The 20,638-nt window shown below is 38.9% G+C and overlaps 1 protein-coding gene and 1 long non-coding RNA gene across 2 annotated transcripts; one reads left to right on the plus strand and one right to left on the minus strand.

Moving 5' to 3' along the window:
- Window positions 1-4,225: 4,225 nt before the first annotated feature.
- Window positions 4,226-6,910, minus strand: LOC146572100 (uncharacterized). Its single transcript, XR_014892656.1, has 3 exons — window positions 6,224-6,910; window positions 4,867-5,043; window positions 4,226-4,706 (listed from the first exon to the last, which is right to left on the minus strand). It is a non-coding gene; the product is annotated as an uncharacterized LOC146572100 (long non-coding RNA).
- A 2,888-nt stretch (window positions 6,911-9,798) lies between these two features.
- On the plus strand, window positions 9,799-12,709 carry LOC146572101 (ras-related C3 botulinum toxin substrate 2-like). Its single transcript, XM_085278460.1, has 5 exons — window positions 9,799-9,885; window positions 10,102-10,164; window positions 10,563-10,722; window positions 11,029-11,162; window positions 12,359-12,709. Exons 1-4 carry the CDS (start codon window positions 9,799-9,801, stop codon window positions 11,157-11,159), a joined length of 441 nt encoding a protein of 146 aa, XP_085134586.1. The 3' UTR covers window positions 11,160-11,162; window positions 12,359-12,709.
- The last annotated feature ends 7,929 nt before the right edge of the window (window positions 12,710-20,638 follow it).

The following is a 20,638-nucleotide window of genomic DNA, read 5'->3' on the forward strand; positions in this document are numbered from 1 at the left end:
GATTGAAATCAAAGGGCACCAAAGACACCCAAACCTGAGGGATCATTACGTGACACCCAAAGCATCTGAGCAGTCTTATTCCTTCATCTGTACCAAATTACTCAGATTCACAGACGTCGTGCACAGCAGACCTGCAATACAACGATGAATAACAGGAGTTACGCCTGCGTTTGACAGGTCAAAATGTCACAGGGAGCAGTTCAGTTAAGTTTCATTCCCCTCCAGAAATCACTTCATGCATGATTATCAGGAACCTTTGAGTAATGACAGCACTTAAGTGAGTGTTTCCTTACCATGTTCCACTTTGTCACCAAGTTTTAGGATGAGAATGTTTTTTTTCTACTTTATTTTTTTTTATATCGTTGTTATTATTTCTGTTGTAATTTGTGTTTGTTTTTTGTTTGTTTGTTCAGTTTTTCAGCCTTGTTGCATTTTTTTTCTATTTCCGTTGTGTTTTATTCAACTTCTGTTACATTTTGCAGGATTTTGCAGCTTTTTCTATTGACGGGTGTTTTCTTCAGGGCCACCATATTATCATTATCTTTAAAACTGCATTTGAAACTTAGTGCTGAGTTTTTACTTTCTGCAGTTGAAGTTATCTAAAGAAACTGTGTGTGGGTGCAGCTGAAAAAACGTCTTTTGGCAAATAACACAGAAATTCTGAAATCCTCTACTGCTTATATCAAAGAGAATAAAAGAAACCAAAGCTAAACTCTAAAAGATTATTTATTTCAGCTTGTTTACAGTTATCCACACCTCACAGCTTTTTATGGGTTGATAGTTTTCCTGATCCAATCTGCATACTCAGGATCACAGAGGTCCATGAAGGCAGCCGGTGCTCTGCATACAAAGTCTGGATCTCCCACAAAAGAAGAGACCCCATAAATCCTGCCATTATGAACCACTCCTCCACCAGAGTCTCCCTGCAAGACAGAAATACAGTTTCCCAGTTTTATAAAATCTTTCTGTATTTTGAATGTTTAATAAATGCAGCTGTGAGCTGAGGGATCATGCAAACTCACTCGACATATATCTTTCCCAGGACTTTGTCCACAGAACCAGTGCTGATAGCTCTTGACTCGGTGGACCTTGGGGAATTATTTCTGTAAAATATCATTGAGCTCTGTACAGCTGACAACCTCAGTCTCTGCACAGTGAAGAGAGGGTGATTCACCAGGTTCTAGAAAAAAGGGACAATTAGTTCAGCTTAAAGCACTTTTTTAAAAAATGATGCAGATTTGTATTTTATGCAGAAATGCAGCAGAAAGAAATAAAATGGTCTGAGCTCACAGGAAAAGCTTGTTTTTGCTTTGAACACATTAGAAATGAAGAAAAATACAATTTCAGTACAAATATCTGCAACATCTCTTTACTAATAAAGTAACAGTTTGGATGGTTTGTTTTCTTTTTTCTTAATACAACAAATTTGTTAAAAATCATCTTCCTTCTTTTCTCATTAGCTAGTCCAGTGGCGGCACCATAACCTGCGACCTCAACTCTGGAATGACACAAGAAGTGTTTGGACACTTTTCTCTCCTTTTTTTGTCAGTTACATACAAATACATATATTGATTGTTTTGCACGTTAACTTTGAAATGTTGCCCTGAGGCCTGTACTATGAAGCAGGATCTCATCTCTCCAGGTAACTTCAGAGTTCTATATGAAGGATTTTGACTTCTTACCAGAGAAAATTGTAAGAGTAACCCTGACCTGCTGTTATATTAGTTATGTCCTTTATAGAGTTTTAGTCACCACTTTATCATCACGCACCACACCTGGCTAGCATGCTTGCACTGTGCTTGCTCAGCGCATTGGGACACCATTCAAGCTCACTGCAGCACATGCTACTTCCTGTTTTAAAGGGCCTTGTAGCAGCCCTTGTTACATGCGTGGGCACGGAGCATGAAGCAGAAAGCACAGCTTAAAAGAGAAGTTGATATACCCGGCGGCGTGACACTGACTGGTGTTTTACGTTTTCTCAAGCCAGCTAACGCAAAGTAAGCCAAGCCTTGTTGAATTTTCTTTGTACTATATCCCTCTGGTTAAGTTCAAGCTTAGAGATCATTTGTCCAGAAAAGCAGCATCACCATTCCTGGAAGATCCCTTGAAACTTTCAACTTTAGACCCTCCTACTGTACTACATGGACAGTGGGAGGGGCTAAAATTCTTCAATAGCATTTTTTCGTAGACATTTTTCAGTTTGCAGCCTATGTTTAAATTCTGTTGTTATATTAAGTTTTATTTTCTCTTAAACTAATAAACAGCAGAAAGTTTGCAGCTGACAGAATAAAAGCTGAAACTGTCTTTCAAACATTAATTAAATGAAATACTTAATTATCCATCCATCAGATTCTCCTGTGTAATGATAGGTCGTGATGTCAGTCAGGATTTTTGCTGTCTTTTTTTTTTTTTTTTTTTTTGCCTGTCCCATTTGGTTCTTTAGCCATCAGAATTGTTGTCTGAAGACCAACAAGGATACCCAATGGATTTACTTTGCCAAATGGATCATCGTGGCATTGCCGTATTGGTCCATTTGGTCGATCTTTGTTTTTATTATTTATTATATTTTATTTTCAGATTTTACAGACGGGACAGACATGAGTGAGGGATAGGAAAGGAAGAAAGAAAGAGGAAGGAAAGGAGAAACAGAAGGGGAGAGGGACAGTGAGAAAGGGGGGGGAGAAAAAAAATCTCCTGGATCACCTGTTGAGAGAAAAATAGAAAACAAGCAAAAAAAACAAAGCAACATACTAAACACAACACCATCGCATTAATCTAGCTAAGTGTAAACAGCAGTAAATACTAAATATTCAATGTTGTTGTGCAGCACGCAGGACAGATGTGCTTCGAAGTAGCGGCCAAGAAAGGTGTAATTTGGGTCTACGAGCAGTGAACACCCGTGTACATACCTGTGTGGATCAGCGCGCTTGTATTCCAAAGGTTTCTCCATGTAACGATCTGCTAGGGAGTGTGGGGGGGCCACAGCCCCGTCCTCCAGGGTATGAAGCGGGTATGGAGGAGGTCAAAACTCCAGACATCCAGAGGCCCCCAGAACACAAGAGACCATGGAAGACCAACAGAGGGGCAGCCGCGCCACTGTCCCAGTAAGAGCTGAGGAGAGTCCCAGATGAGGGTTCACTCAGCAGCCGCGGAGCAGAAGCCAGGGGGAGTTGCAGTGACGCGCCCATGAGCTCCGCCGGCCCCCAGCTGCGCCTGAGTGACCGAGCCCCAGGCCGAGAGGCCGGGGGCACCCCACCTCCGAAGGGGCCCGAGCGAGCCCCAGGCTCCAGGCCCCGATAAGCGGCCACCAAGGAGTGAGCCAGTGTGTACCTGGACACCCACCCCCAGACACAAAGAACCACCAACGCACCGACACCTGAGGGAGTCCGCCACCGGCAGGGGAAGTGGTGGTGGGTGGAGATAGGCCTCCAAATCTTGGAGGGCCTGAGGTGTCCCCAGAGAGGTGGCGTCTGATACCCAACCTGACATATAGACACAGACATACAGGCACACACAGACACAAACATCCATTCCCACCCTCATGCTCTCATGTGCACTTACTCCACACTCAACCAACGTGGAGACAGACATAAAGAGACGCTGTACACACGATCACACTCCCCAAGCGTACTCTACAAACCGGGTCTAGGTACCCTTGCCCCTGGAGGGGGGAATTGCACCCAGACCCAGGTGGTGTTACCCTTTTCCCTGCGGTGGGGAGAGGCAGACCACCCCGACTCCGTAGCAGCAGGGAGGCCCCACACCCCAGACCGCAGTCGGACAGCCAACTTCTCCTAGCCCTCCCGCTCCAGCAGGCCGCAGAGAACGGGGGTGGGAGAAGACTCCAAACCTCCCTCCACCCGCTCATTGTAGTGTTGATGCATATGTGTTCTAAGGTGCAATTAAAACCCAGGAGGGCATAGAGCTACCTGCCAAGGAGCAGCAGGTAAGCGCATAGTCTCTCCTGATAGTCTTATTGAACAAAACATCTGAAGTTCTTGCACATTCATATAGTGCTTTTACTACTAAGCAATTTTCCACTCACACACACACACACACACACACACACACACACACACACACACACACACACACACAACACTGGTTTTTCTGCAGCAGCTGTTACTTTCAGTCTGTATTATGCATTTAAACCCTTCATATTTTTCTAATATTACAGTTTTATCTTCCTTTTTAAAACCTGCATTGCCAGTATAGTTTATCCACATCCATTAGGATTGAAAGCCCTGGTTAACTTGATAACCAGGGCTTTCAATTGATAAGCAGCTTCCTGTGAGTACTTATCCTGATTCCCACTGTTGGGATAAGATAAAGGAAATATATTCTACATATGCTGAACTCACTTCACAGCACAGAGCTCAGGTCAAGAAGAAACTTTAAGAAAAAAAACTTCAAAGCAAGAAACTTTGAGCCACAGGAACATCAAAGTATCATTTGAATCTAAAACTGAAGTTAGCACGACGTATCAGTATCTGTCAGAACACATGAACCTGAAGCAGAAACATCCACAACTCACAGTCAGGTAGTTTTATAGGATGGACATCAGAGCTGCTAGTAGCTGCAGCAGCATGATGTCATGAACTCTGCCTGTGCTGGTGTCTTTGTCTGTATAGATCTCAGCTTCTGCTGTTATCTGCACTTCTTGTTCCGGACCCCCTTGATGCACACTTAGATTTGCAAACATGGTCCTGCATGTGCACAGCAAACATAAAACATGATTACTGATGGTCACCATATTTTATTTCTCATCTTGTCTGAATGTATTTTACTTTTTACTGAATAGCAAAAACATGGCTACTAGACATTCCTTGGGTTAACAAGTTTTAGTTGCTGCTCTGATCTCCTCACCCTCCTGGCTTCAGACGGTGAGCTGCAGAATCCAGCGGTCGCTGATCAAAGAGCCTCCACACAAGCTGGAAGGTCCATGTGGATAAACTGCTCTGAGCTGTACATGATACTGTCGCTCACATTCATCACCTCCAATGACTCTCTTTTGCAGAGCGACCTCTGTGTTCGCCATCACACCTGAAAGAGGAATCCCCCGCCCACCAGGTCACTGCCAGTTTTTCTTTGTACCTGTAAAATATCTGCTCTCAGAAGTAAGGCAGAAACACACAGTGAGGACCAGAGCCATTAAATATAGATACTGTAGCTGAGCACTCGCTGATACAGAGAAAAGAGAAGAGGCACCACACATAGTGTTGCTGCCATTCACTCTCTAATGACTGCATTTCAGTTTGAATATTGGACACTGCATAGTCACATAGTGTCATTATGAAGCTTTATGAACTGCAAAGCTGCAAAGCTCCACACATTTATGCAAAGTTACTTATCGTCTCTTTTTGCTTTTGGCTTTCATAAAGTTACAGAAGGGAAATGAAGGTAAAATATTTCTATAGAGAAAGTGCTTCACAATAATAATCAATAAAAATAAATACAAACATTAAAAGACAATAATAATATCCACTACCTAAAATTAAGCCTGTACAAATAAGTAGAGCTGCTCTTTCAAATGTTCAGACCGCAGAGATCAAATGTAATATTAGTGCATTCCATAGATTATCAGCCAACAGCCTTGAAGACACACTTAGTCTCTTTTGGTTTTCAGCCTAGAACGAGGAACCACCAGCAGGTTTCTGTCAGAAGACCTCAGTGACCTGCACCTTATAGATGGAAGCAAATGAAGTTTGATCTCAGCTTCATGCTCTTGTTCTGCTCGTGCTCTGATTTGAATTACATGTTCTACACACTTCACTGTATCTCACTGTCAGTTTGTCAATTTGTGACATTAATTCAGAGGAATGTGGTGTAAACCAATGATCTATAAACCTAAAACAGCTCATGATCACTAACCAATGCTAACTTTGAGAAGCAATGCAGAACATATTGTGCCCTCTGTGTGGCTAATGGAGCTCTTAAGAGTAGAAGAGCAAAACAAAAGAAAAAAAAAACCTCGCTCACGAGTCTGCGACTGCGTGCTGACAGAGAGCGAGTGGGTTACCTCTGTGTGACTTCAAGCTGCAGAGGGTAAGGCTCTGACTGTGGTCTGCATATATGTGCCGAGCAGCAATTCAGAATACCCAGCGTGCACAGTTTCTGTGAGGTTTGGCATAACTCGATGCATTGAATCATTTTCATATTATACAGACAGAATTATGCAGTAAGAACCTGCAGTTAAATATAGAAACTGTTGTTGAATACTCACTGATACACAGAGGCAAGAGAAGAGGCAGCAGACACAGTGTTCCTGCCATTCACCCTCTAACAACTGCCTTTCTGTTGAGCAAACACTTTGGCGACAGTGGGAAGGAAAAACTCCCTTTTAACAGGAAGAAACCTCCAGCAGAACCAGGCTCAGGGAGGGGCGGGGCCATCTGCTGGGACCGGTTGGGGTGAGAGAAGGAAGACAGGATAAAGACATGCTGTGGAAGAGAGACAGATTAATAACAAGTATGATTCAGTGCAGAGAGGTCTATTAACACATAGTGAGTGAGAAAGGTGACTGAAGAAGAAATACTCAGTGCATCATGGGAATCCCCCAGCAGCCCACCGCATTGCAGCATAACTAAGGAAGGATTCAGGGTCACCTGGTCCAGCCCTAATTATATATTTTGGAAAGTTTTAAGCCTAATCTTAAAAGTAGAGATAGTGTCTGTCCAAACAGGAAGCTGGTTCCACAGAAGAGGGGCCTGAAAATTGAAGGCTGTCCCTCGTATTCTACTTCTAAATACTCTAGGAACAACAAGTAAGCCTGCAGTGTGAGAGTGAAGTGCTCTAATAGGGTGATATGGTACTACAAGGCTTTTCAGGGAGTTTTTAGGACATCCTGATAATAATGAATTACAGTAGTCCAACCTGGAAGTAATAACTGCAGCTTCACTCTGAGACAGGATATTTCTAATTTTAGAGATGTTGCTCAAATCGAGGAAAGCAGTCTTACATAGTTGTTTAATATGTGCATTGAAGGACATGTCCTCGTCAAAAATCACTCCAAGGTTCCTCACAGTGTTACTGGAGGCCAAGGTAACGCCATCCAGAGTAAGAATCTGGTTAGATGCCATATTTCTAAGATTTTAAGGGCCGAGTACAATAACCTCAGTTTTATCTGAATTTAAAAGCAGAAATTAGAGGTCATCCAGGTCTTTATGGCTTTGAGACATTCATGTAGTTTAACTAATTGGTCTGTGTTATTTGGCTTAGCTAAGCTAAGGTAGCAAATTCCTAAAAATACAGGGAGTGAATACAAGAGAGTGTGCTTCGGATGAAGCAAGTGAAGATTAAACTATGAAATAAGAAGTTATCTATAAGTTTTTAGTTATTTCGGCTATCCAGATAAGCTACACAAAAACACAACCATGTGTTGGAACAGGAAGTGATAGGAGGTGAGAAAAATAACCTTAGGACAGGTGAGATTGGTCAATGGTAGAGCTATTTTTCTGAAATTACACACGTTAGTAACGTGTGTAATTTCAGAAAAATAAAATAAAAATAAAAATAAATAAAATAAAAATAAAAAATAAATAAAAATAGGAAGACACAGTGCTGGTTCAACAAGACAAAGTGGACAAGTTTACAACACCATTCAACGCAACACCACACAAAGTTGTAAGCAGAACTGGAAACCAAGTCATTATTGAATCACCAACAGGAGCTCGCTATCACCGGAATACCACACATGTGAAGAAATACGAGACAAATGAGACCAGAGAAGGACACTATGACACAATACCTGAAAGGGAGGAAGGTGAAACACCCACAAAGACTGACACCTTCACTCCAACACCACAAGAGGGCTCCCAGGGGCCAGAGAGACCAAGTAGATCACAGAGGGCTAAAAAGATACCCGAGAGGTTTCGTGATTTTGTGGTGAAATGAACTATAATATGTTAAGGTGAAGAGGTAACTTACATTTGGCAAGTTTCAAGTTCATATGTGTATTTCGACATGTATATATTGAAAAAAGAAAGGTACATGTGTGGTGAGACATTTAGATTATATAATTGTTAGAAAGTAAGACAAGAAGAATGTTCAATGTTGGGGGAAAAAAAGACATCAAAGTTATTACAACTAAAGTTTGAATCTAAGGAAAAGGGGGGTGTCATGTATTGATATGGCTATGTCTTAATGTGATGACCTTTGAACCGGATGTGGTTGTCCGAAGGAAGCCCCGTTAAGTGGCTAGTTGTAAGATGGACAGTGTTCAATAAAGCAACATAAAGACCGTGCTTTATGTCCTGATTCAATTCAGAGTGCTCTGCCTAATTTAGTAATAAGGTGGGCACACAACAAGTGGGCTTGACTTTTGCGCCTATTGGCTGATCGTTTACTATCGACTAGTTTTCCTGGATACCTGCTCCGCGGACGGCTGCCACAGGTAGCAAAAACGTGCTAGGTCAAAGGTCAGGGAGGATGGCGGACTGGTGTGAACTTCAGTCAATTCTGCTCATTTTAGCAGATCAGATAGAGAGGGTAGATACATTTACCTGTAGATACTGTTTTGAGTCGTTTAGATGATGTTTCTGAAATGCTTGGGATGATAATTGCTCTTCAAGATGTTAGCATCGATGACAGCATTGTCGAAAGTTTAAGATCAATTCAGCACCGTGTTCGTTTGGAATACGCCGAGGAAGAACAGTCTTCAAATGTTGGTCGTCCACGTCTTGAAATCCCGGCTGCAGCACTCAGGACTTTAGTGCTGTCCTGGATAACCATCGGGGTAATTGCCGATATGTTTTCTGTGTCTCCGAGCACAATTAGAAGGAGAATGACGGAGGAAGGTCTAAGGTAAGTTTATGCTGTAATTTAACACCTGTGTGAGTCTGTACACAGCATTATTTAGATGTTGACCTTAATTATGACGTTTGATATTGAAATATTATCGCTTACTTTTTTATTGTGAATGTCTAAAATAAGCGGGGCAGCTACGGCTAGTATAATAACTATACTAACTATATTATATATGTCAAAAAATACACTCTGTTAATATCACTAATGGCACAGGAGGATGAGTGTACTTAAGTAGTATTTGCACAGACCTAATGGAAAAGCAGAGTGTGCCATGGTTAGCAGGTGTTTCTACATTTTGGGAGAAAAACAGCAATCAGACTGCGTGAATGTTGTTCTTCCAGCAATCTGAACTCTTAACTCTATAAATATGTTTAAACAACAAACAGAATCACGTATATCCTCCCTAACCACCAGCAGGATCTCAGATAGTGTTGACTGTTTGTCATAGTTGTTCTATGTTTGACAGTTAACGTTATTTCAGTGACTTTTCTATTTCAGGAAATCCATCCATCTTTTTAACTACTGGGTCATTAAGGAGGCTGAAGCCCATCCCAGCTGTCATTAGGCAAAGGGCGGGGTAGACCTCGGACAGGCCATAAAACAGGATTAATCTGGTACACTAGTCTCTTTCTTTCTGTAAAAAAACATCTGTGTCTGCAAACATTTGTGTTATCAGTTTCATTTGAGCCTGAATACATTTTGGATGAAATTTCTCAAGTTTTTAAAAATGAGAAATTAAACTGTTATTCTACTATGAGACCACACGGGGGCAGCCCTGCCTTATTATGTATTATTCTCTCTTACTAGACATGGTTAGGATGGCTTTTGTGTCAAACTAACCAAAGTAATGTTGTTGGTTAATGTTTTTGTGAACAGTGGTATTTCAAGTATGGTCCTGTTTTTTTCTCCATTACAGGAGTTTCACTGGTTAAACAATCAGTGAATTGAAAGATTGTTGAATGAATGAATAACCAATGAAATGAAAGGTTGCCTATGACTTGTTGGCTGATCGCTGACCTTCTCTACTCTCCCCACAGATTCGACAAATATTCAGCTAATGTGATGGTGGACAGCAAGCCGGTCAACCTGGGCCTCTGGGATACAGCTGGACAGGAAGATTATGACAGGCTCCGCCCACTGTCCTAGCCACAGACGGTACAGAATCACACATACACACACAGGCACACACAGTAACTAATGGACATAAAGTTACAGAGACAGAACTTATATAACATGTCAGCTAATTAAAACTGCAGCAGCTATTCTAATTCTTTGTCTCCTTGTCTCTCCATCCAGGATGTTTTCCTAATCTGCTTCTCCCTGGTTAGCCCGGCATCCTATGAGAACGTCAGAGCTAAGGTGAGTTTTGGCTGTTTTTTATGAGGCCTGTCTCTCAGCTGCCGAGGAACAAAATGTAAAAAAGAACAAACAGAACAAAAGCAGGAATTTATTATAGAGAAAAAAAATAGGTACTTGGATTACAAAATGGAGAAAAAGCCTAAACAGGTCTAATAATTGATGTGAATGAATGATTGATGCTGTGGGTGAAAGTTGGATGATGTATTTCTCTAATCTTTAATAGCTACAGCATATCATTTGTTTTTCATGCCTTCATCCACCTTTCTGTAACACCTGGCATCAGAGCTTCATCTCCCTCCACCTTTGATTCTGTTTTTTGCCTCTAACACGTTCCTTGATTTTGCGTGTTCCCCTTTCTTGCCTCTTATTTAGTTTTCCTTTACTCTGTATTCTGCCAGTGGTACCCTGAGGTCCGTCACCACTGCCCCTCCACGCCCATCATCCTGGTTGGCACTAAGCTGGATCTGAGGGATGAAAAGGATACCATTGAGAAACTGAAGGACAAGAAGCTGGCGCCTATCACCTATCCACAGGGCCTAGCTCTGGCTAAGGAGATAGGTCAGTCACTCTTACTTTATTTGCTTGAAAAGCACTTTAAGATTTGAAGCTCTCCTCACCAGTGAAGATATGAAACTAGCAGATGAAGATGCTAGAGAACTTTGTAGCCTGACTGCCTCTGCAAACTTTTGTTATTCCCCTCATTTCCTGGCATCACAGTAAAAGTATAGTAGCTGTAGTTGACTATAGTGTTCTTTGAAAGTTGAACTTATTCTTCTCCACTACCAGCAAACCTTTCTTCTCTTACTTTGTCTTTGTAGTTCTTTCTCTTCTTTTATTAACATATATGTGTCTTCGCATGTATAGATGCAGTCAAATACCTGGAGTGCTCAGCCTTGACCCAGCGTGGTCTGAAGACTGTGTTTGATGAGGCCATTCGTGCCGTCCTCTGCCCTCAGCCCGCCAAGGTCAAGAAGAAGCCCTGCTCGCTGCTGTAAACGGTACGACTGAATAAAACACAGAGGAAGAGGAGGAAGAGAGATTAGACGTTTGAGAGAAGAGAGAAACAAAGTGAACTCGCTCATTAAATCAACACATAAAGTAGAGTAGAGGTTTGAGGGCTTCTTTTCTTTTCTTTGAACATAAGTCTGAAGCTATTCAATCAAGCCTTTTATTTGTCACATGCAATGTTTACATCTGCAGTGAAATTGGACCCCCCGAACATACATACGTATCAGCTCCAGCCTTGAGACCACAGCTGACACCGATATGGTAGCTGCATGAAATGATGGTGGTTTTCCTTTAGTGCGAACAACTGCATGTCAATTTCACAGTTGGTCTAACTGGTCTCTCAGTCTCCCGTTGGAGAGCTTCTCTGAGATGTTATCAATCTTGTGCTCAGAGAGCAGAGACTGCCGTGAGCTTCTTCAAGATCTTATCCGTGCTGCGTTCAATGAGCCCATTTTGAGAAGTCACGACCCGTCCCATCATTTCCATCATAGCGGGCAGCCTTGTGGGGTTTTGAAAAGTCGACTCCGCCTTCCTTGATAAGCCAGGGCCAAGCCAACTCCGAACAGCAAGAACCCTGTTATCATGGTTCCGAAAAGGTAGATGTCTACAATGTCCTCGATTGACAGTCCCGCCAGGCACACGACCCTCCAGTTCCTCCACCCGTCCATTGTGTATCCAGAGGGGAACGTCCCTCTAGGACACTTGGACTTACTCAAGCCCAGGCTTCTCGTTGAGAAGAGCGTGTCAATTGCATTCAGAGACCAGTTGTTCAAATCCATAATTCCTCTTTTAGGTTGTAACAGACCGTGAGAGTCATCCAGGGCAAAAGTAGAAAAGTAGACGAGACTAGACAAGGACATTGAGAAGCCAAGCAGGAAAGAGAAGGAAGAGGGAGAGGAGAAAAGTGCGACTGCCTTCGTCCAGAGCCAAACGAGAAAGGAAACTGTAGACACTTATCACTAAGAGGTGATTCAGAAGTTTGTTCTTGCACATATAATGGACAGAAACATTAAAGAGAAAAGAAAAGACATAAATGAACACAACACAAGACAGAAAAGTTTCACATGCTTTGTACTCAATTTCATTTTTTTGCAGAGGAAAAATAAATTTGTCCTGAATATTGTTGGAGTAATTTTGTCCCACAGGCATCAATTTAACCCCATGATTTATGTGACCTTTGTTTTAGATTCTCACAGGAGCACAGAAGAAGAGAAAAGGACTGCAGACCCTGAAGAATATATGCAAATCTGCCATGTCTCTAATGTATATCTACAACTTTAAACAAAACAAAAAACAAAACAATGTATGGTGTGCAGGTTTGCTATTGTTTTAGAAATGCCAACGAGCTCTTAAGTCCAAATCCAGACGCTGCCCAGACAGGATTTCTTTGTAAAATATATCAGTTTAGAGATTATAGACCCTTTGAGTTTAAGTGTAAGTCTGAGAGCAGCATGCTGCCTTCATCTAAAGTACTGCCAACAATATATATGTGTTTCATGAAACCTAAAATAAAAATAACTTTTGTAACTGAAATAAACACAGTGTTTCAGTATGATTTGTTCACTGTGCTGTTTTCAGGGTGATGAATGTAAGGAGCAGAAATGGTCGTTTGTGAGGAAGCAAGCAACAAGCAAACTTGTGTCTGAATAAGATTTATTAACAAATGTATTATTTGTTGTGCTATTAAAATAAAAATAAAACATTTGAATGCACAAAAGATTCACATTATTTCTCCACAACATGTGACCTTTTGGATTGAATGCCTATACTCAACTATGGGGGATATAAAATTCTCATTTTGATACAGCTGCTGATATCGCCTATACTCTATCCTTATTTACATATTGTGGAGAACAGCATCTTTTTCTGGTGGTGAGTTGAAAATGTTCAGACTCAAACAGCACTTTCAGTTTTGCAGTTTAATGTTTGACCAGCTTTTTTGCCAAAACACCTTCATGTTTCAATCATTTTAGTAATCCTGTGAACAGTTAATCATGTCACATGGTGCTCAAGTCTTCAGCTGTGATTTTATTTGTTATTTAATTAATACAGTTTAATGTCTTATAATATAGATAGCTACACAGGCATACAGAGAGATTGTTTACTTTATTAATCCCCAGTGCGACTGAAGATTAAACTGAATATAAAGCATTTAAAAGAAGCTCAATCTTAAACTCATAACAGAACAGTAATGTTAGTCCATATAAAACTGATGTGGAATATTTTCCTCTTGAATTATTAGGTTAACTTTGATATTTTGTGGTTAGTTTGCCAGGATGATGACTGTCATCCTCTCTGCCTTTCTGCAAGAGGCTCCATATGCCGCTGTTCTAGTGGATACTGTAAAAATAAATAAGCAATGATATATGATAATACATTATCATTAAACTCTTAACTATACAGTAGTAGTAAAAAATATTTTACTACTTTCCAAATATCAATGAAAGTATAGGCATTCATGTAATAATAATAATAATAATAATAATAATAATAATGAACATGAATTATGTTTCATTCACAAAATATTTTCTCTTGCCAGTTAGTATTGTATTGTAGTGGTATTGTAATTTTCAGGAGACTGACAGTAACAGAAATTAATTCCATAGACAAGAAATCAACATGGACGTGGACCGCCACACTGCAAAACATTTGGTAATCTTTTCTGAATGGTTTATAGTTATGACCCTATTAAGGATACACAGAAGACAATGGACGAATGGACAAAATAAAGCATGTAGAGTACTTTTCAAATTCTTTTTGGTGTTTGCTCAAATATGGGACCTTAAATAATTTTTTTTTAATAATATAATTTAACTAGACCATACCTAGAATTTTTTTGTGGTACATTTCCCTGATGACAGATCCTGATTTAATTTCATGGTTGGAAGGACCAGGAAAAATTCTAAAAATTGTTTGAGTTGAGACAAAATGACCCTATTAGCAAATCACCATCGGTTTAAGAAAGGACACAAAAAAATTCAGTTAACATACAAAATCTGATATGAAAGAGGCAACACACAGTCTAACTCTTTTGTTTTTATGTTGCATAATACAGAGAAAAACTGTTTTTACGACACTAATGATGCCAGTAACAGTCGCTGTTGGGGAGGACAGTTTACACTGAGCATGTGCAGTTTAAAGATGCCTTTTATTTTTAAGGAGGAAACCATCCTGAGCTGCTAGCTGTCCAGTTTAAAATCTATAGTGAAGCACTTTCTGATGTCTTCTTATTCCTTTTCAGTATTGTGGATGTTTTGTTCAATATTTCCTTTTTGATGTTTGTTTACCAGCCGTATTGGTATCAATACTTCCTGTTATTTAGCCGTAAATAGCCATTGTAGTGTCTTTGATTGAGATATGACTTATCGATCGTATTGATAATTTACGGAGAGCTTAGAGATGGATATCTGTGTAAGTAATGGCACAGCTTTTTTCCCCTTTTTTGTTTTTAGAATTAAGATTTTAAGAAAAGAAAAACAATTAAACCGTAGCTGAATCTGATCAGAGGAAAAGAGGTATCCGTCAGCTGTGACGCTGCGTTCTCGTTGATCTCCTTGAGATCTGAATGACATCAAACTTATTTTTGAAGTTTGCATTTACCCTGTTGTATTAAAAGAATACCTAAAGTTTCTTTTCCATTAGAGAATTTTTTGTTAACCTGTTTACTGGTCTTGATTATGCATCAAGTCAGAATCTGAAATTCATTTTTTTTAAAAAGGACGTAAAAACTCCCACGTTTTACAGCGTCGGCTATGCGGAGGCTGCCAGGCGTCGTATTTACACACCCATGGATGTTTAACTGTATTTATTGCGTACAAATAAATGTGAAATAAAGATAGCTTAAATGGAACAAGACTCTGTTTTAACACTTAATTCCTGCATCCACCTGTTTAAAATATATTATTTTAAAATAATGTGTTACATGACTACACAGAAGGATGTTTCAGCTCAGTATATAGCAAATAGAAAAAATATAAATAATTCTTAATTTTAAAATAAACATTAATCTGATTATTAAAAAAAATTATTGGACAAAAAGTACATGGAAAAAAGAACTCGGTGAAATGGAAAAAATAAAGTTCAATATCTTGAAAATCAAATAGAATACAAGCTTTGTTTTCTTCCTTGTTTTCTGTATTTATCTGTTTGTATAAGACAAACAGTTTATCATAAGTAACTGAAAGTCTTTCGGCTCTTCGAAGAAAAACTGATGGAATCCAACAAATAAACATAACTAAAAACTGCAGCCTCAAAAGTAAAACTCATTTGTTGCTGATAACGAACGCAAATCCAAAGTGTTGTTGTTCCCACCCCAGAGCAGCAGGTGGCAGCAGCACGATACAAAGGAACTGTACTGTACTGGGATTTCTGTTCGTTTTTGTTTTTATTTTCCAAAAGAAGAAGCTGTTTTTAACGTAAACTGTTGATTATAGAGTTTTTTGTTGCAGTTTGACCTTCAGCTGAACTTAATGTTGGGTTTCTATTGATTTTAGAGAAGCTATTCGCTGAGAGGTTGTCATAATTCATGCATGAAAGGGTTAAAACATATCCTTTGTTTCATTTTTTAGTGAAACTCTGGTAGAGTAGCTTTGAAACTGATAATTCAGCATATACTAAAAAATAAAGCCTTTTCTTACAGTATATTTGTGTGTATTTTATTTTGCAATATTTCTAATTACCACACTTAAAAGTGAACAGCCTATAATGCTATCATGACTCATCACTCAAACGCATCTTTTTCTCTCCGTTTTGGCCTTCCGTCCACACTGAGACAGCGTTTTCGGTCAAGGAAAGCGCAGCGTTTTGAAAACGCTCTCCAAAGCGTATACATTTGCCGTTTTCGCATAGCATTGTGGAAAGCGAACTGGAGCCTTTTTAAAAACAATGACACATTGTAGACTACGTCCACACATACACGGGTATTTCTGAAAACTGAGATTTTTCGTTTTTTTTTAAAATCCCATTCACACCTCAACACCAAAAACGAAGGAAACTGCTGCCAGGAGCATGCCAAAGCAACAGGTGGCGCTAGATTCCTAACCGTGTAGAAATGTTGGCCAATCAGATGTCTAGACGCCTGGGCGGGAAAAAGTAAACAAAGATGGCGGCGCAAAGAAGCAGAACCGAGTACTATGTGTGGAGGGACCGTAACTGTCTGTGTATGTAAGCATTTAAACACTACAGAGAGTAAAATTAACAGTATTTTGTCTAAGTCCGCCATTGTAGAAATTAATTTCACCGAAACAATAACTTGGCGCACAGTGTGACGTCAAAAAAGGCGCACACCTTTGACCCTGCGTTTTCTCCGTTTTCCTTGTCCATAGTAAACGCAAAAACGGAGTTCTTGAAAATCTCCACCCAGGCAGGAATTTTTAAAACTCTCCGTTTTCAGTGGACGAAAGGTACAAACGCATAGATAAATCTACGTTTTCAAAAATACCCATACATGTGGACATAGCCTAGTCAAGTGATGCAATCATGTGATAAATTGTGACAGCCCCGTTAAAGATTAATATCAGTTTGTACATCCTCCAGATAGCTTTTCTTCAAATTCTTTAATTCTCAATCGCTTTTGTAACTTTGTACTTTTGTATTACTTGCAGCAACAACTCCACCTCATTGTTAGTCCATTTAAAAAACTAGTCGCTTTTCCTTTTCATTTTGCTGCATGTTTCAAAGAGCCGGAAAGTAAATAAACGGCAGACAGAAATGAGGCAGGTCGAGTCACCTTGCGTTTCACGCATGCGCAGTGCTGGAACAACTCTGTCAAAACGGTAGTTTGGACACGAGCATTTTCAGACAAAAACACCTTTTTCAAATTGATCCGGCCTAGTGTGACGTAAGATCACAGGCCGTTCCAATGACGTCACCAATCACCACACTTCAAAGCACAAAGCCTGCGTTGTCACAGTAACGCATTCTGCGATAGGAGGTCATATATAGGAGTGAACTTGACTCTCACACAGCCTTAACTGTCTGTCTGTCCTCATGTCTCCTGTCACCCTGCATGTTTCTAAGGTTAGTTTTCTCCATATTTATATTGTTCTTGTAGTTTTTGTCCTCTGGTTTTTGTCCTTGAGGTTTGAATATATGTGTGTGTGTGTGTGTGTGTGTGTGTGTTTGTGTTTGTGTGTGTAAATATATATATATATATATGTATATGTTTTTTGTCCACAGATGAGGTTTGAAGTGTCTGTGTGGTGCAGCTGGTCTGGTCTGTCTCTGTACAGTCGAGGCTGCACCCACCCATAAAACGGTGGAGGCTCACCAGGACATGCACACCTCACAAGTTCCCGGCTCTCTCGACTCGGTTGAAGACGGGTTTCTTGGAGAAGGGGAGGGCAGTGAGGCACAGTCCCCCGTCCCCACTTTCTTGCACTGAGGTCTGTTTGTTGCAAATATTTTTCACTTTGTTGAATTCTCCCAATTCTTTGAATCTTTGGGCTGAAGGAAGGACAATACTCGGTGTATCAATGCTCAATCAACAATCATTTATTTCCATACAATTCAACAATAAGAGCATTACAACGTCCGGACGGGAGAGATGCTACCAGAGGGTCAGGCACATGTCTCAGAATGGTGACGGGTTGCTCAGCTTTTTATAGTCTCTAGTGGCCCCCAGCTAGTCGTAAAAGCCAAAACATCACATTTTTTCTCTGTTACAGCGCCTAAGTTATGACCTCGGCAGTTGTTTCTCTGCTTTCTGTAAGGTGGGGGTGTGGAATGTGGTCTGTCTATCTCCCCTGTCTTTAGACACAGAGTCTCCTGCTTACAACCTTCTCTTCATGATTCAACAATTAAGCATGTCAAGAAAACAGTGTAACACATTCCCAGCAGATCAAGGATACAGAGTGATGCACATTTATCTAATGAACTAATATGTGAATATGTTCTGTTAACTCAAAAGTATAATGAGAACTACACTACATACAGCTCACACACTCTATATTAAAGGGTATAATGTGATCTACAGCAGTATTCTAATTCAACTACTTTGATTACATATATAAAGTAACATATAATAACAGAATAATCTAATAACTTGTTTTTATGTCTTATCATGTTTATATGTGTATTTATGTCTTGTATTGCTGGTAAGTAACTTTCTTGCACTGAGGTCTGTTTGTTGCAAATATCTTTGACTTGTTTTTATGTCTTATCATGTTTATATGTGTATTTATGTCTTGTAATGTTTATATGTGTACTTATGTCTTGTATTGCAGGTAAGTAACTTTCTTGCACTGAGTTTTTTTTGTTGCAAATATCTTTGATTTGTTTTTATGTCTTGTAATGTTTATATGTGTATTTATGTCTTGTATTGCTGGTAAGAAACTTTCTTGCACTAAGGTCTGTTTGTTGCAAATATCTTTGACTTGTTTTTATGTCTTGTAATGTTTATATGTGTATTTATGTCTTGTATTGCTGGTAAGTAACTTTCTTGCACTGAGGTCTGTTTGTTGCAAATATTTTGCACTTGTTTTTATGTCTTGTAATGTTTATATGTGTATTTATGTCTTGTATTGCTGGTAAGTAACTTTCTTGCACTGAGGTCTGTTTGTTGCAAATATTTTTCACTTGTTTTTATGTCTTGTAATGTTTATATGTGTATTTATGTCTTGTATTGCTGGTAAGTAACTTTCTTGCACTGAGGTCTGTTTGTTGCAAATATCTTTGACTTGTTTTTATGTCTTGTAATGTTTATGTGTGTATTTATGTCTTGTATTGCTGGTAAGTAACTTTCTTGCACTGAGTTTTGTTTGTTGCAAATATCTTTGATTTGTTTTTATGTCTTGTAATGTTTATGTGTGTATTTATGTCTTGTATTGCTGGTAAGTAACTTTATTGCACTGAGGTCTGTTTGTTGCAAATATCTTTGACTTGTTTTTATGTCTTATCATGTTTATATGTGTATTTATGTCTTGTATTGCTGGTAAGTAACTTTATTGCACTGAGTTTTGTTTGTTGCAAATATCTTTGACTTGTTTTTATGTCTTGTAATCTTTATGTGTGTATTTATGTCTTGTATTGCTGGTAAGTAACTTTCTTGCACTGAGCTTTTTTTGTTGCAAATATCTTTGATTTGTTTTTATGTCTTATCATGTTTATATGTGTATTTATGTCTTGTATTGCTGGTAAGTAACTTTATTGCACTGAGTTTTGTTTGTTGCAAATATCTTTGACTTGTTTTTATGTCTTGTAATCTTTATGTGTGTATTTATGTCTTGTATTGCTGGTAAGTAACTTTCTTGCGCTGAGTTTTGTTTGTTGCAAATATCTTTGATTTGTTTTTATGTCTTGTAATCTTTATGTGTGTATTTATGTCTTGTATTGCTGGTAAGTAACTTTCTTGCGCTGAGTTTTGTTTGTTGCAAATATCTTTGATTTGTTTTTATGTCTTGTAATCTTTATGTGTGTATTTATGTTTTGTATTGCTGGTAAGTAACTTTCTTGCACTGAGGTCTGTTTGTTGCAAATATCTTTGACTTGTTTTTATGTCTTATCATGTTTATATGTGTATTTATGTCTTGTATTGCTGGTAAGTAACTTTCTTGCACTGAGGTCTGTTTGTTGCAAATATCTTTGACTTGTTTTTATGTCTTGTAATGTTTATATGTGTATTTATGTCTTGTATTGCTGGTAAGTAACTTTATTGAACTGAGTTTTGTTTGTTGCAAATATCTTTGACTTGTTTTTATGTCTTATCATGTTTATATGTGTATTTATGTCTTGTATTGCTGGTAAGTAACTTTATTGCACTGAGGTCTGTTTGTTGCAAATATCTTTGACTTGTTTTTATGTCTTGTAATGTTTATATGTGTATTTATGTCTTGTATTGCTGTTAAGTAACTTTCTTGCACTGAGTTTTTTTTGTTGCAAATATCTTTGATTTGTTTTTATGTCTTATCATGTTTATATGTGTATTTATGTCTTGTATTGCTGGTAAGTAACTTTATTGCACTGAGGTCTGTTTGTTGCAAATATCTTTGACTTGTTTTTATGTCTTGTAATCTTTATGTGTGTATTTATGTCTTGTATTGCTGGTAAGTAACTTTCTTGCACTGAGGTCTGTTTGTTGCAAATATCTTTGACTTGTTTTTATGTCTTGTAATCTTTATGTGTGTATTTATGTCTTGTATTGCTGGTAAGTAACTTTCTTGCACTGAGGTCTGTTTGTTGCAAATATCTTTGACTTGTTTTTATGTCTTGTAATCTTTATGTGTGTATTTATGTCTTGTATTGCTGGTAAGTAACGTTCTTGCACTGAGGTCTGTTTGTTGCAAATATCTTTGACTTGTTTTTATGTCTTATCATGTTTATATGTGTATTTATGTCTTGTAATGTTTATATGTGTATTTATGTCTTGTATTGCAGGTAAGTAACTTTCTTGCACTGAGTTTTTTTTGTTGCAAATATCTTTGACTTGTTTTTATGTCTTATAATGTTTATGTGTGTATTTATGTCTTGT

Source organism: Mchenga conophoros, linkage group LG6 (assembly GCF_057382185.1).
Source record: "Mchenga conophoros isolate Kocher_MC1m ecotype Shallow Benthic linkage group LG6, M_conophoros_male_GT1.1, whole genome shotgun sequence".
Taxonomy (NCBI): domain Eukaryota; kingdom Metazoa; phylum Chordata; class Actinopteri; order Cichliformes; family Cichlidae; genus Mchenga; species Mchenga conophoros.